The sequence below is a fragment of the Kwoniella mangroviensis genome (assembly GCF_000507465.2).
Source record: "Kwoniella mangroviensis CBS 8507 chromosome 1 map unlocalized Ctg01, whole genome shotgun sequence".
Taxonomy (NCBI): Eukaryota; Fungi; Basidiomycota; class Tremellomycetes; order Tremellales; family Cryptococcaceae; genus Kwoniella; species Kwoniella mangrovensis.
Genome location: NW_027062533.1, coordinates 7564623 through 7577476, shown reverse-complemented (window position 1 = coordinate 7577476; position 12854 = coordinate 7564623). Strand labels below are relative to the sequence as shown.

General features: G+C 44.9%; 4 protein-coding genes across 4 annotated transcripts; 1 reads left to right on the top strand and 3 right to left on the bottom strand.

Moving 5' to 3' along the window:
* Positions 1–561: 561 nt before the first annotated feature.
* Positions 562–3116, bottom strand: I203_102843 (uncharacterized protein; the record flags this gene model as incomplete). Its single annotated transcript, XM_019147121.1, has 3 exons — positions 562–607; positions 678–865; positions 942–3116. The coding sequence occupies 3 exons, from the start codon at positions 3114–3116 to the stop codon at positions 562–564; spliced, it is 2409 nt and encodes an 802-aa protein (XP_019003671.1).
* A 711-nt stretch (positions 3117–3827) lies between these two features.
* On the bottom strand, positions 3828–7706 carry I203_102842 (uncharacterized protein; the record flags this gene model as incomplete). The annotated part of the gene is made up of 16 exons (XM_065517197.1): positions 3828–4077; positions 4176–4239; positions 4305–4395; positions 4480–4499; positions 4556–4685; positions 4848–5129; positions 5203–5327; positions 5393–5562; positions 5645–5973; positions 6038–6298; positions 6354–6641; positions 6706–6858; positions 6916–7031; positions 7108–7296; positions 7367–7550; positions 7605–7706. 16 exons carry the CDS (start codon positions 7704–7706, stop codon positions 3828–3830), a joined length of 2754 nt encoding a protein of 917 aa, XP_065374015.1.
* Positions 7707–8361: 655 nt separating this feature from the next.
* Positions 8362–11155, top strand: I203_102841 (uncharacterized protein; the record flags this gene model as incomplete). The annotated part of the gene is made up of 9 exons (XM_065517196.1): positions 8362–8634; positions 8692–8797; positions 8853–9234; positions 9302–9361; positions 9430–9709; positions 9780–10290; positions 10373–10563; positions 10647–10911; positions 10998–11155. 9 exons carry the CDS (start codon positions 8362–8364, stop codon positions 11153–11155), a joined length of 2226 nt encoding a protein of 741 aa, XP_065374014.1.
* Positions 11156–11417: 262 nt separating this feature from the next.
* On the bottom strand, positions 11418–12090 carry I203_102840 (uncharacterized protein; the record flags this gene model as incomplete). The annotated part of the gene is made up of 4 exons (XM_019147118.1): positions 11418–11618; positions 11692–11778; positions 11870–11988; positions 12057–12090. The coding sequence occupies 4 exons, from the start codon at positions 12088–12090 to the stop codon at positions 11418–11420; spliced, it is 441 nt and encodes a 146-aa protein (XP_019003668.1).
* Between the last annotated feature and the right edge of the window lie 764 nt (positions 12091–12854).

The window sequence follows — 12854 nt, the reverse complement described above, 5'->3', positions numbered from 1 at the left end:
CGAAGAAATAGCTTATCTGACTCTTTCTTTTGAATACATAATTCAAAGCCCGAACTTATACACCTTGAACGATATCAAATTTTCGCGATGACTGTACTTATAAAATCCGTACCATATATGATTGTATATACCATATTAACGAAACTGATGAGTGAGTACCGCATGTAATCTCCGTTGGCCGTATATCCAACCTCCACTGTATGTTAGATAGATCAGACATGACATGATAACGGGCTATGCATAATACCTTTCTTTCCACATGCTGCGATACGACTTGATACGATGTTGACAAGAAAGACTACTTCACAATGATATTGACGGTACGTAAAATCATACAAAAAACTCAATTAATGAACCTAGATTGAAGCAAAGGAAAAGAGAAGATCTGTCGTGTATGACTTTTTGACTTATTATACAATTTAATATTCAACCTATTCCTACCGCTTGACCAAAGACTACCCTCTTGAACTTCCGCCTATGACACACACAACGATTATACTTGATTCGACAGTACAAGAAGGTTTCGAATGAGATGAATGGAGATATAGCTGGGACGGATGTTTAATGATGATGCTGTTTGGCCTGATGCCTCTTCAGAGCGTCCATCCTGCGAAGCGAAATGCAAATCTCAGCTTTTCATTTTCCTATTCCAATGCCATTTTAAACAGCCAACTCACCTAGTGAAATTCTCTCCACAATCATTACAAGTGACTTTCGGTTTATCCTTAATCGTCCTCCACAGGACAGCCTTCTCTTCTGATAATTTACCATCCAGGACCAATTCACCCTCTCTTCGAGCGTGTCGAGCCATATGTCGGGGTAAATCGTATTTACGTGTAAACACATCTGTACATCGGTTGTAAGGCTAAGTCACGAGAGAGAACAATCAGCTTTAGCCCCAGTGTCAATCCGACAAAAATCATTTGATTGAAAAAACTCACAGGTAGAGGATTAACATATTCACACTGTACTCCACCACTGGGCACCGCAGCACCACCACTCGATCTTCTTCCACCTCTATTCCCACCAGGTGGTGAATCACCAACTTTCCTGACTTTTTTGATCGTTCCTCCTTTAGTCACTCCTCCAGGTGCGTTTGCAGGATTGACCAAAATCTTCCCTCCTCCTCCTGCAGTTTTGTTCGTAGAAGCAGTCGCCCTCTTCGTTCCAGCTATAGCTCTTCCTCCTCTTGCACTAGGTCTACCTCTTTTATTCGTCGCTCCTCCTCCTCCATATTCCGAATCATTCCCATCTGATATCGGTTCTGAAGAGACTGACGGACTCTTATATTCACTTCCGCTTCCCGTTTCACCTTCATTTTCTTCTTCAACAACTTCCTCCGATACTTCCCTTTTCAGCCCAGGGTTATCCATAGGCTCCATAGTCATCTCACTTCTCCTTCTCTTCTTTGGAGGTTCATTCCCAGTTCCACCACCTAAAGGTTTAGAAGTGGGTATGGAAGTAGGTGTAGGAGGCGGTAAACCAGTGGGTATACCACTAGATCTCCATTTATCTACAGCTTCCGCACCGGCTTTCCTCTTTCCTTTATGATCGAATGAACTGGATACTTCGTATACTGGTAATTGGGGTTTGGGCGGGTGCGATTGCGACTTTGACTGAGAAGCGGCTGCACGCCATAAGAGATCTAATCCACTTTGAGCAGATTGCGAAGAAGTGGAGGGTGATCTCCTTTCATGGCCGACGGTAATTTCCTCATCGTCATCTTCAGCTTGTCCATCGGGAGGTATACCCAGAGGCAACGCAGAGGATGGTTTGATACCTGATGGTGTAGATGCTGAGGCACCGATAGGTAGAGATTGCTGATGCTGCAATGTACCTGGCCGCTGAGTGGGGTCCTGAACTCTAGGTGAAGCAGTTGGAGGTGGCATTCTGTTGTTAGCAGAATTGGTATTACCGCTTGTTCTGTCTCTTTGTGCTTGAGCGAATCCTGCCGGATTATATCCAGAAGATAAGAACCTCGGTGATTGAGGATTCGTAGATACCCATTCAATACTAGGGATACACCAATCGCTTTCCTCAGATGATGTGGAGGCAGCATCGGTGGTAGAGCTGGAAGTAGAGGATTGTCGAACCACACTGGGTTGTGGCTGTTGCGGCGTGACGAAGTTTACCTCTGGTCCCTGTGGTGGTCGATGTTGGAGGATGTAAGGTTCGAAGATCGGTTGTGTGGATGATGATTGATATAATGAGGATGTACCGTTCAATGCTCTGACAGCTTCGTCCGCTTTGGCTAATGCCTCAGCTTGTCTCAAAGCTAATTCAGGATCGATATTCTTCCCATTCGCATCCGCTCCACCAAATCCCGCGTTCAGAGAAGCATGGTATCCATGATCATTCACGCTCTGCTGGGAGGAATTGAAGATGTTGGGACTATTTTCAGGAGATCGGGAATATCGGGGAAACCCTTCGGGACCATAACTTGATCCGAGATGGGAAGGTATCTGAGGATGATACGAGGTGGTTGATCCTTCTGTGGAAGTGGAGTATGATCGATCATGATTACGACCATTAGTGAGATTCCCACCGTTGGTGGGTATAGGATCTGAATGTGGTGGATGAGGTGATTCCGAATCTGATTGATGTCCTAACACCTGGGTGATACCAAGTGCTGAAGGGGGCATTCCAAATCCCGATGCGGGTGGAATAGCAGTCTGTGGAGATTTGACCTGTAATCCATCCAAATGATTCGCTAGTTGATGTCCACCTTCCTTTTCGTTCGCGTTTGTATCAATATCCATCCGATCCAAATCACTCTTCAGAGTTAATGGATTCCTGTTCGCTCTAGGTGTTCTGATTCCTGTAGAGCTAGGCGAGAGGGGAACACTACTGCCTGTCGGAGTAGTAGGAAGGGTACTAGCTGTAGAGGATCCACCGGATAATACTCTCCGCAGGGCTAATCCCCTGGTAGGCTGAGGTGATGAATGGTCGGTGGACATGGGTTCTTCGGTCAATATCGATGAGAGAGGAGTGAATGATTCGGCGGGTTTGGATCGTGGTGATCTGGGTGAACGAGGTGATTTGGGTGATTTGGCTTTCGTCATACCGGATATAGGAGGTGTTTTGGTTTTACTAGGTGGGGATTTCGCTGATACCATTTTTCGCTTTTGATAATGCTATGCGATGGTAAGATGAGTCAGCTCGTTCAACACTTCATATGTAGCCCGCTAGCACATGCCAGGGATGGTGTGGAATGCTGTTAGAGGGATGTTTGATATGTAAACACTCACATTTTCTGACCCGGTCGATCGTTGCCAAGTAAGTCTTCTTTGGATCGTCCGAAGAACCGACGAGCCAAGGTGGAGGGAGCTGGAGTTGGATTTTAGCGATACGTATAAAGGATTACTACAGAAGTGTATGATCGGTGTTCCGAGCTTTTTCCTTCCGTCGTCTCTTCCTATGAGATACGGTACTTTTCAGTTGTGATGAGTCGATGTATGATGATGAGTAAGAAGGATGGTGATGATGGCCAAGTGAGTGAGTGAGCAGCGGTGGTAATGATGATTGATGTCACCGGTATTCCCAGTAGCAGTGGTTGACTTACGAGAGAGGCACGCGTTACTCTTAAAGTGGGTGGCAAATATCAAGCAAGATATCGGTATCACCTCGGTCTTTTCCATTCGGAACCTGGGTGGCAAATCCAGTCTCGTGGCGTGGGACGGTGGCGAATTCTCCTATCACAAAATCACGAAAATAAAATACAAGGTATGCAACATGCATGGTTATTCTGTGCTGAGACCATAGGTCACTAGTATCTACAACGATAACATTGCAGGTCTCGCACAAACTTAAAAGCTACAGAGAGGATTTCACTTCTTGAACCCGAGGGTTCTCGCCAATTTACCTCCCTTCGCTTGATCTTTACCATCTGCTTTACCCTTACTCGTCGAACCTTCGACTATACTCGGAGAAATAGTAGAGCTACCACTATCAAGCTGGTCCAGGAGTTTCAACAGATCCTTGGAAGCTGAATCGAACGATCGATTCTTGTCACCACCCGAAGCGGAGGACATGAAGCTATCACCTGAGGTGCCCTTTCCATCGTCCAGCTCTTTCCATCTGCGAAGGGGGACATGGATGTTAGCAGTCACGCTCAAGGGTAGAAGTGAAATTAAAGCTAAACCGAAAGCAACAAAAGGATTGTCAGAGATGCTCACTTCTTAATTTGCTGCCTGATTGATTTTGATTTCAGTCTGAAGTGCGTCCTGATTTCATTTTCGACTACAATAAAACGAGATATGCTATCCGTCAGCTGTGGAAAAACCTTCTATCCACTATTAGCTCACAAGGATGAGGTGGATTTTTGATGTTATTCCCCATAGCATCGACCAGAACCATCCTTCGGACATTCGCGGAATAAGCTTTACTGGCCGAAGTCTACGAGCAGATCGACAGCTCGATGTCAGCAAATTAGTCAGGCATACCGGCAAGACTGTCATAGTTTCATAAGCCTAGACTTACACCAGCATCGTTTGCCCATCCTACAGTTCCAGAATCAGCTCAATTTGTCACCTGTGCACCTGACAATTCAACTCACCAGGCTCATTAGTATACGGCTCTTCACATAAAATCAAGCTCTGTATGGAAATCAGAACTTGGAGTAAAGTGGAATGACCAGATATCCAACCTGGTCCTGACCATGTGCCCAGAAGACTCAAACAGAGTTTCTATTCGCACAAGACGTACACAATGTCAATATCAGCTTGATTTATAAGTAGGAATCGAGATGTTGTTTTTCGGGAATAATTCGAAAATCGATAGGGAAGATAATGGGAAAGGGCAGCAAGAATGAGATACAAGAAGAGTGGATAAGGAAGAGTGTCACTTACCCCATCAGCATACAAATTAGGGTTCAACCTATACCTCCCTCCGTTGGTCGTCATAAATTTGACATTCGGACAACGTTGATTGTAATCCAACGGAAGGAAAATATCAAATATGAAACAACCATTTTCGTAAGGTGTACCTTCAGGTCCAATAATCATAGCTTTCAATACGTCTACTCGAGTTTCGTCAACTCTCAAGAATATTGTCGAATGCCACGCGACTGGAAGAGAGGTGGTGAGAATGGCTAATTCTTTCGCTATCGCTAATGATCTTTTAGGCATATCCTGATTATAAGACGCGACCCCTTAGTAAGCTGCTGTTCATAGCCTTAGTAAAACCATGTCAAAAGTAGCTTACCATCCCTTCCAGCGATTGTATCGATCCGTTGAAAGCATGTCTATAAACCATCTTATCGCTTGTAGACGTAGCTTCTTCCGTTAAGTCGCAATACTGGAATCTTGCTCTTCCTGCCCATTCCTCGTCTGATACCACCGCATGTCATCAGATTTGAACGCTATCGTGAGCTTGTCATCTGAAAAGGACTTACATATCTTGGTGGTAGATTCATCATTTTGACCTTGAGATACCTTCTCCTCTACTGATACACCAGTCTCTGGTAGTCTAGGCAATGACTCCCTCATCCTATCCACGAAGGGTTTACCTTTAGTCTCAATCAAGGATTTATCGATGGTTCGAGCCGAAGCAACGATACGTTCGCTACGATTGAAAACGGTTGAGAAGACCAGTTATCATCCTCAGCGGCCACATCAGGTTACGCAATGAATAGCTGAATGCTCACCAGAAACTTCTCAATTGGTAATTAGAATCCTGTTTTTCTTCCTGCTTTTCTTCTCTCTCCCTTCTCGCTAATTCAGCTTTACTTATTCTCAGATCTTCTTCCGTCATCATCACATCTTCAGAGGATTTAGATACATTATCAACAGATTGTAACCCCTTCAAAGCTGCTTGAGCTTGTATAACGCAATTCTCCAATAACTCCCTAGGTGATGAGGCGCCTTCGTAGGTCACAATAACAGAACAAGGATCTTGGGGCAAAGGTTCATTTGAGATAGGTCGCATTTGAGGCATAGCCAACATACTAGCTAAAGCTTCATGGTTCGATACGATCTGAAGAATAATATCACATCTTTAGCATGTTGTGTGATTTGCACGTACAGATCATGTGGCTCACCTCTAGCCAATCGAATAACGCTCTGTATAGATCTGATCTTTTTGACATATCCAAGAGAGAATCATTCCTCAAAAGATCGTTCACGAAGGCACTTCTCCTTCTCAGATGCGCCAAAGCGGTAGGATGGACAAGATGATCTGAAGTTCTCGCACCTCCCGGTCTATTCAGGTCAGGTAAGAATGCCCGAACTTGCGAAAGGAGAAGAGCGGTCTTAGCATCCGAAGCAATTTGAGCTTTTTCAGCCTTTTGTTGACCTGTACGCTGTTTATCACATATGTCAGCTTTTTTATATGTTCACACGATAGGAGCTACTCACGTCCTCTACTCCACTTCCATCGTATCCTGTACCTTTAGCGGAACCTTTACCTCTATTGACCACCTTTTGTACTAAGCCCAGACCCGAAGAATATGGATCATCTTCCAACGTGCCGTCCGCTTCGTCTGTGCTATTCTTATTTTTCGTCAATCCACCAAGGGATGGTTTGTGTTTCTTCACGGGAGGGCCGTTTGCAGTGCTGCAAGCGCTGGAAGACAAAGATCTATTGTCACTACCCTCCGAGAAGGCTTGTTCAATCATGTGCAGTCCGACTCCTAGGATTATACCCTATATATAATGTGATATTATCAGATCAATCGCCTCTTGTGCAAGAAACGAAACGTTATCTTACTTGAAGGTTAGGACAATGCAGCAGAATGTCTTCCGATTGCTTGCCGTTACGGTCCACCTTTTCACCGCATGCCAGACAGGTGATTTGATGACATTGAGGACATGTTGGTCGGATTTTGCTGCTTAGATAAGTGGTGAATGCGGGAAAGTCAGGCTGTAATGTAGATAATCAGCTGTCTCCTATCTATAACGAGCACACAGCTGAGCTTACGAAAAGAACGAAGAAATCGTCCTGTTTCCTCTTAAACTGATATCCACATCCAGCAGAACAGCCCATATGCCCTTCAGCCAACATCGAGTAAAGCTGGAAGAGGAAACTCTGTTCATCTAAATCAACAACCTCATCGCATCAGCTATCGCACTCACAAAAAATGTGAGAAAGGCAGCTGAACAGACGACTCACTTCCTTCGGGACATCCAGACATCCATTCACCCCTGCCTAAGATCTCTACGTCATAAGGACTTCCTGCTGATGCTGATATCTTCATATGCTTAGCTTCCTCTACAGGTTCGATCACTTTTTCTATTCGGTCTTTGGAAAAGAATACACCAGCGTATGGGTCGGAAAGAAGTTTGTCTTCTGGTATTTCACCTATGGTAAAGCATGGATTCTTATAAGCTTTAAGGGGTATATCAAGCGAGGTGGTGTCCAGGTAGCCTACCGTCATCCTCGAACCCATCTACCAGAACCTCCTCGCTCCCGCTCTCGGCGTCACTTCCCCCCATATCTTCATCACTATCTTCCACCACAATCACTGCCTTGCCTTTGCTCGAGCTGGCTTTGTTGGATACTTCCTCCTCATCGTCGGAAGGTATATCATCGAATTCACCAGCAAAGACTCTTTCCTGTAACAAGGAGTCAGCTAAATAACGTCAGGCTGGGCGGAGCAGCTAACATACGGCAGCTGACATAACATCCCCTTTTGTCCTTTTCAACGCAGCTCTAGCTCGTCCACCTGGGATACCCATGTCCAGCAGCTGGACAAAGGCTGGGTCGGACATGTTGTGTTGTCTCGGGTCCACAGTCGGTTGTTGATTGTTGATTGATCAGGAGTTGAAGGCTCGGCGGACAATTGATAGCTGATAAGGGATTACGAGAGAATGATCTGTTCTCTATTGGGAAATTGAAAGTGAAAGTATTCACCATATTTCGGTATACAACAAGTGCAGTGTTTCCACCTAGCGGGATGCTCAAAAGGAAGAAGGAATAGGGAAGTGGAGCAATCCATCCATCCATCCCTTTCCATGCACGGACCCACACTGGAGCAGTGGATGAGTCAACCTCACTCAACCTAAAAACACACACAGCTCACGACTTCGGAACGTTATCACTGCTACTCCTGGATTGAAACGCTACTCGTATCATCCGGGCGGAGACCCCACAGCTCATGCTTTTTAGGCGCACGTGGCAGGCACCTATCTGCCCGGTTATCAGATTGAACCGGAAGTGCAAACTGAAATGGCCAAGGATGTTTGTGATGATATGTCTCTCCCTCTCTTCTTCATCTGACCAATTCATTCACTCTTCACTAACATATCACCCATCTTCATCACTGTATATACCTTGATACCTATCTGCACATATGTCCCCCTTCGATCTTGTCTATATATCCTGTTCAACCTTGTAACAAAGCTTACCTCTCTGTGATATACGGCCATGTACACCTCTCCTACTCCTACTTCAATCTTTGTAAATAACTCGACTCGCCTCGTACGACCCCAGACATTACCACGTATCTCCTCACCTGTTTACAATTTCTCTCCCGCATCGGTAGCAAGGCAGCAAAGGATGTTTGCCCTCTCAGCGCATCGACGCGATCAACCCAAGACATTCTCCAATCAATCGAAATTACCTAGATTACCTGTACCAGATCTAGAAAAGAGCTTAGAAGGGTATTTGAAGAGTCTCGGACCGATATTGGAGCAGACCGTGAGCAACATCGAACAGCTCACTGATGTTTAGCTCATCATGTCATTTGCATCGTAGTATGACGCCTCGGCCTTATCAAACGAAATTGAAAAACGGAAATTGTTTGCTAAAGATTTCGCAGCCCCCGGTGGAATAGGTAGAACCCTACAAGAAAGATTGAAAAGTGAGCTGCTGATGTGATTCAAAAGAGTCTGATAGCTCACAGAATTGAATTGCAGATCTCGACCACGTCTCACCGAATAATTGGCTCAACGATACTCTCTGGCTCGGACTGGCTTATCACACCTGGCGAGCACCATTACTAGTCAATTCAAACTGGTGGTTACTCTTTGCTCCTGATCCTTCTGACCCCATTCCACCTGTCGCATCCGGCTCATCATCCAAGGTAGAAGCTCCAGAACCCAATTCGAATCCGAAACAAGCTGCTTCTGCGGGAAGTCAGCGAGGTGGACAAGGTTGGATAGATAGTAAGAAGGGGAAATTCGACGGACCAGTGGAATGGGAGAAAGTGGTTAAGAGAGAATGGATAAGTGATTGGCAGATCAGGAAAGCTGCTTGGTTAGCTAGGAGGTTTGCTGAGTTCAGGACGAAGTTGCTCAAGTAAGCTATGCATGCTTCCTTCTCTACAATGCATGATCGTGTACTGATCATACCAATCTTCCGACAGAGAAGAGATCTTGCCGGACTCTTCGAAAGCTGGACCTTTTGATATGCATCAGTATTCTCGGTGAGTCTGCTCTTTGAGAGCCCATCTGCGCACTCCGGGCTGTAGCTGAAAATTGAAGCAAATCTCAGAATGTTCAACCTTTCCCGAATACCTTTACCGAACAGTGATGCCTTCTCAGTAGTCGATAATAAAGCTACTCATCTTACACTGATGGTCGACGATTATATCTATTCTATCGATATCTTCTCACCTCCTTCAATCGAAGGTGTACCAGAACCACTGTCTCCTTCGGAGATTCAACAGAGGTTCAAGGCTGCCGTTGATGATGCTAAGCAGCGTAAGGATGGTGGAGAAAGAGCGGATCAAATCGGCGTATTGACCGCTGACGAGAGAGATAACTGGACGAAGGTGAGCCGATATATCAGTGTCGTATAGAAGACTGAGCTCATTAATCGATCAACGATTGATTCAATTCCAGAATCGAGAACATCTGCTCCTCCTCTCACCAAACAACCGATCAACCCTCAATTCCATCTCTTCTTCCCTTATCGTCCTATCTCTCGACCCATACACTCTACCTTCCATCCCATCTGAAGATCCCCTTCGACTACCCTCTGTCGATGCTCAAGTACGCAACACAGCTTCTGGAATAGATGGAGCACGGAACAGATGGTTCGATAAAGCTGTATCAGTCATGATGGAAACCAATGGCAGAGCGGGAATAATGGGTGAACATTCCCCGGTGGACGCGCTCATCCCATCTATCGTGGGAGAATACGTCCTTGCATCTCCCGTAGATCAATCTCAATTCCATGAGGGAACCAGCTCGAGCACTTCCGAGGGATGGAAGAAGCTGGATTGGGTGGTTGACGAGGAAATTGCAAAAGAGATTCAAGGATGTAAAGAGAGGAATCAGAAACTGATCGATGATTCCGATGCGAGTCAATTATGGTGGAATGAGTATGGGGCGGAATGGATAAAGGCTGTTGGTGAGTTGTTCAAGCATTTCAAGAAATATGGTTTACATATGGAATATACTGATGGTTTTGAGCTGTGGTATGGTATAAATAGCTAAACAATCACCTGATGCGTATATTCAACAAGCCCTTCAATTAGCATGGTACAGAGATCAAGGATATGCCACTGCTACTTATGAGACGGCATCGACTCGGATGATGTTACATGGTAGGACCGATGTGATCAGGAGTCTGAGTAGTGAAAGTAGGAGTTTCGTCAAGAGTATGCTCGATGAAAAGGCTGATGTGAGTTACCGATCTCGATCACTGTCAATCGCACATGAACCACAATTCCAACTAACAACCGTGTATTGATGCTATTCTGATAGGACTCCAAACGATATTCGTTATTGACCGAAGCATGCAAAGCCCACAATTTCCTTACTCGTCAGTCATCACAGGGAAACGGATATGATCGACATCTGATGGGACTGAAAGTCCATTTACGGGCTGGTGAGAGTCATGCATTGTTCGATGATGAAATATACGCCAAATCTCAGGAATGGAAGTTATCTACATCGGGATTGAGTGCGGGTGGAAAGTTCATGGGTACTGGGTTCGGAGCTGCTTGGCCTGATGGATATGGAATCAATTGTGAGTTTGAAGCACCTCTTGGCAGGGTATTTACCTGTCAAACGGTCAAAGTGAATCGAGCTGATACGTGACCATGGGATTGGTAGATCTCGCTGGTCCATACTTGGTAAAGTTTGGTATCGAATCGAAATTCTCCTGCGACAAGACTTCCACTCAGAGATTCAAACATAATATCGTACAGGCTTTGAGGGATATGAGGAAGGTTTGTGAGGCGGCAGGAGAAGAGAGTAAAGCGAGATTATGATGCGAAGGACCGTTTGCTAGGTAAAATGAATTGCAAGGGCAGATTGAAGAAGAAGTGTATATGTAGTACTGCATACATGCGCATGTAATTTATCATCATTTGTGGTTATTGTACAATTCCGATGTGCAGATGACTTAGCTATAATGTTTTTATATACAAGATATGATTCCCAATTCCAACTTATTCTCACTTCATCAATTCTTTTTCATTCTATTCCAGCTATTTTCGATCTTCGGTATCAGCGGTCACCTAGCTTCCCTCACTAATTGATATCTCGGATATTTCCTCCTACGGGGACCAACATATTTTGACCGGATTCACCAAGAGCAATGAACAGTGTTCCTTCCTTCTGACCTCTGCTCATCTCTGCCGCATGTTCTTTATCGTAGAAACCCAGCCAGGCGTTGAGATGTTCATCTGGCAGAGATCGGATGTTGGCGATAGATTCAAGTCTTTGATATTCCTATCTCAAGTCACGTCACCGTCAGCATATCCCCCTGTACAGTCAGATAGTAGAAGACAGAGATGTAGCACACCTCTGGCATATTATCGGGATAATCTTTACCGTTCCTTGGATCGACAGGAATAGGAATTTGAAGATCGTGCATAATTCCTACCATTCGCTATGTCCATATAAATCGAGAAGAACAAGAACAGAATCTGTTGTATGAGTATAGGATATTTGATGGCTTGAACTTGGAACTTGGAACTTACAGCAGCTTCCGCGGATCGCAAAATATTCGTCTTCTTGATGATATCTTGATGCATAAGTTGGATCGTGTTAAGACAGAGTTGTACTGCCTCAGCAGAAGAGAGATCATTGATAGCTTGTCCTGTGAACGTGATAACCGTCTCAGCAAAGCGTCTGCCTCTGGGATGTCAATATGATCACTCAGCTGACCTTGATTACCTTGATTGGGTTGCTGGTTGGACATTGTGCGTTTGACCTTTACTTTCAACCTGTACTGCAAATGAGTGTCAACTGTAGAGGAGAATCAATAAATCAGATACAATAAGTCAATATTCATTTTCTCATATACAAGCAGTGCTGACGTTGGCGTGTTTAATTGTTTACACACTTGTAGAAAGCGGTACGTGCTTACGGTACATGTTCACTGAGAACGGACAGCGGAGACGCACAGTCCTCTTGTGTTTTCATCATGATCATCGTTCTCTTTGTACAGCAGGTATCGACTTCTTCCTTGACTTGGTCAGTATCCGCTCCTAGCCTAGCCTGCTTGTTATCATCTTGTCATTGGATTACCTTTCATCTGGTGTATTTCCCTTCGTCACTTGTTCTGTGTATAGCAGTCCCACTATCCTTCTTACGGCCTGCCATGCTCTCGTCCTCACTTTGCCCCCCCACTGGCTCTTTACGTCACTCGTACCTCTTGTGCCACGTGTTCAACTATTTGATCCAGGATGAAAACGATTGGATGGATGAAAAGTGCCACATTGGTCAAACTCCGTTGAGTTGTGTATATCGCGGTGATTATCGTTGGTTGTTGGTTGTTGGATGCTGGATGTTGCCGCTCGACGTTTTGGTCATCTATCATTAGTTGTAGATGCGTATATGATTTAGTTTGTCGATCCGATCCCATCATCTATACCCATCTTAGCTGTATACTGTAGTAATCCACTTGTAATCATCCACTCATACGTGGCTCATGCGCTCGGACTCGAATTAAAAGAAGAAACG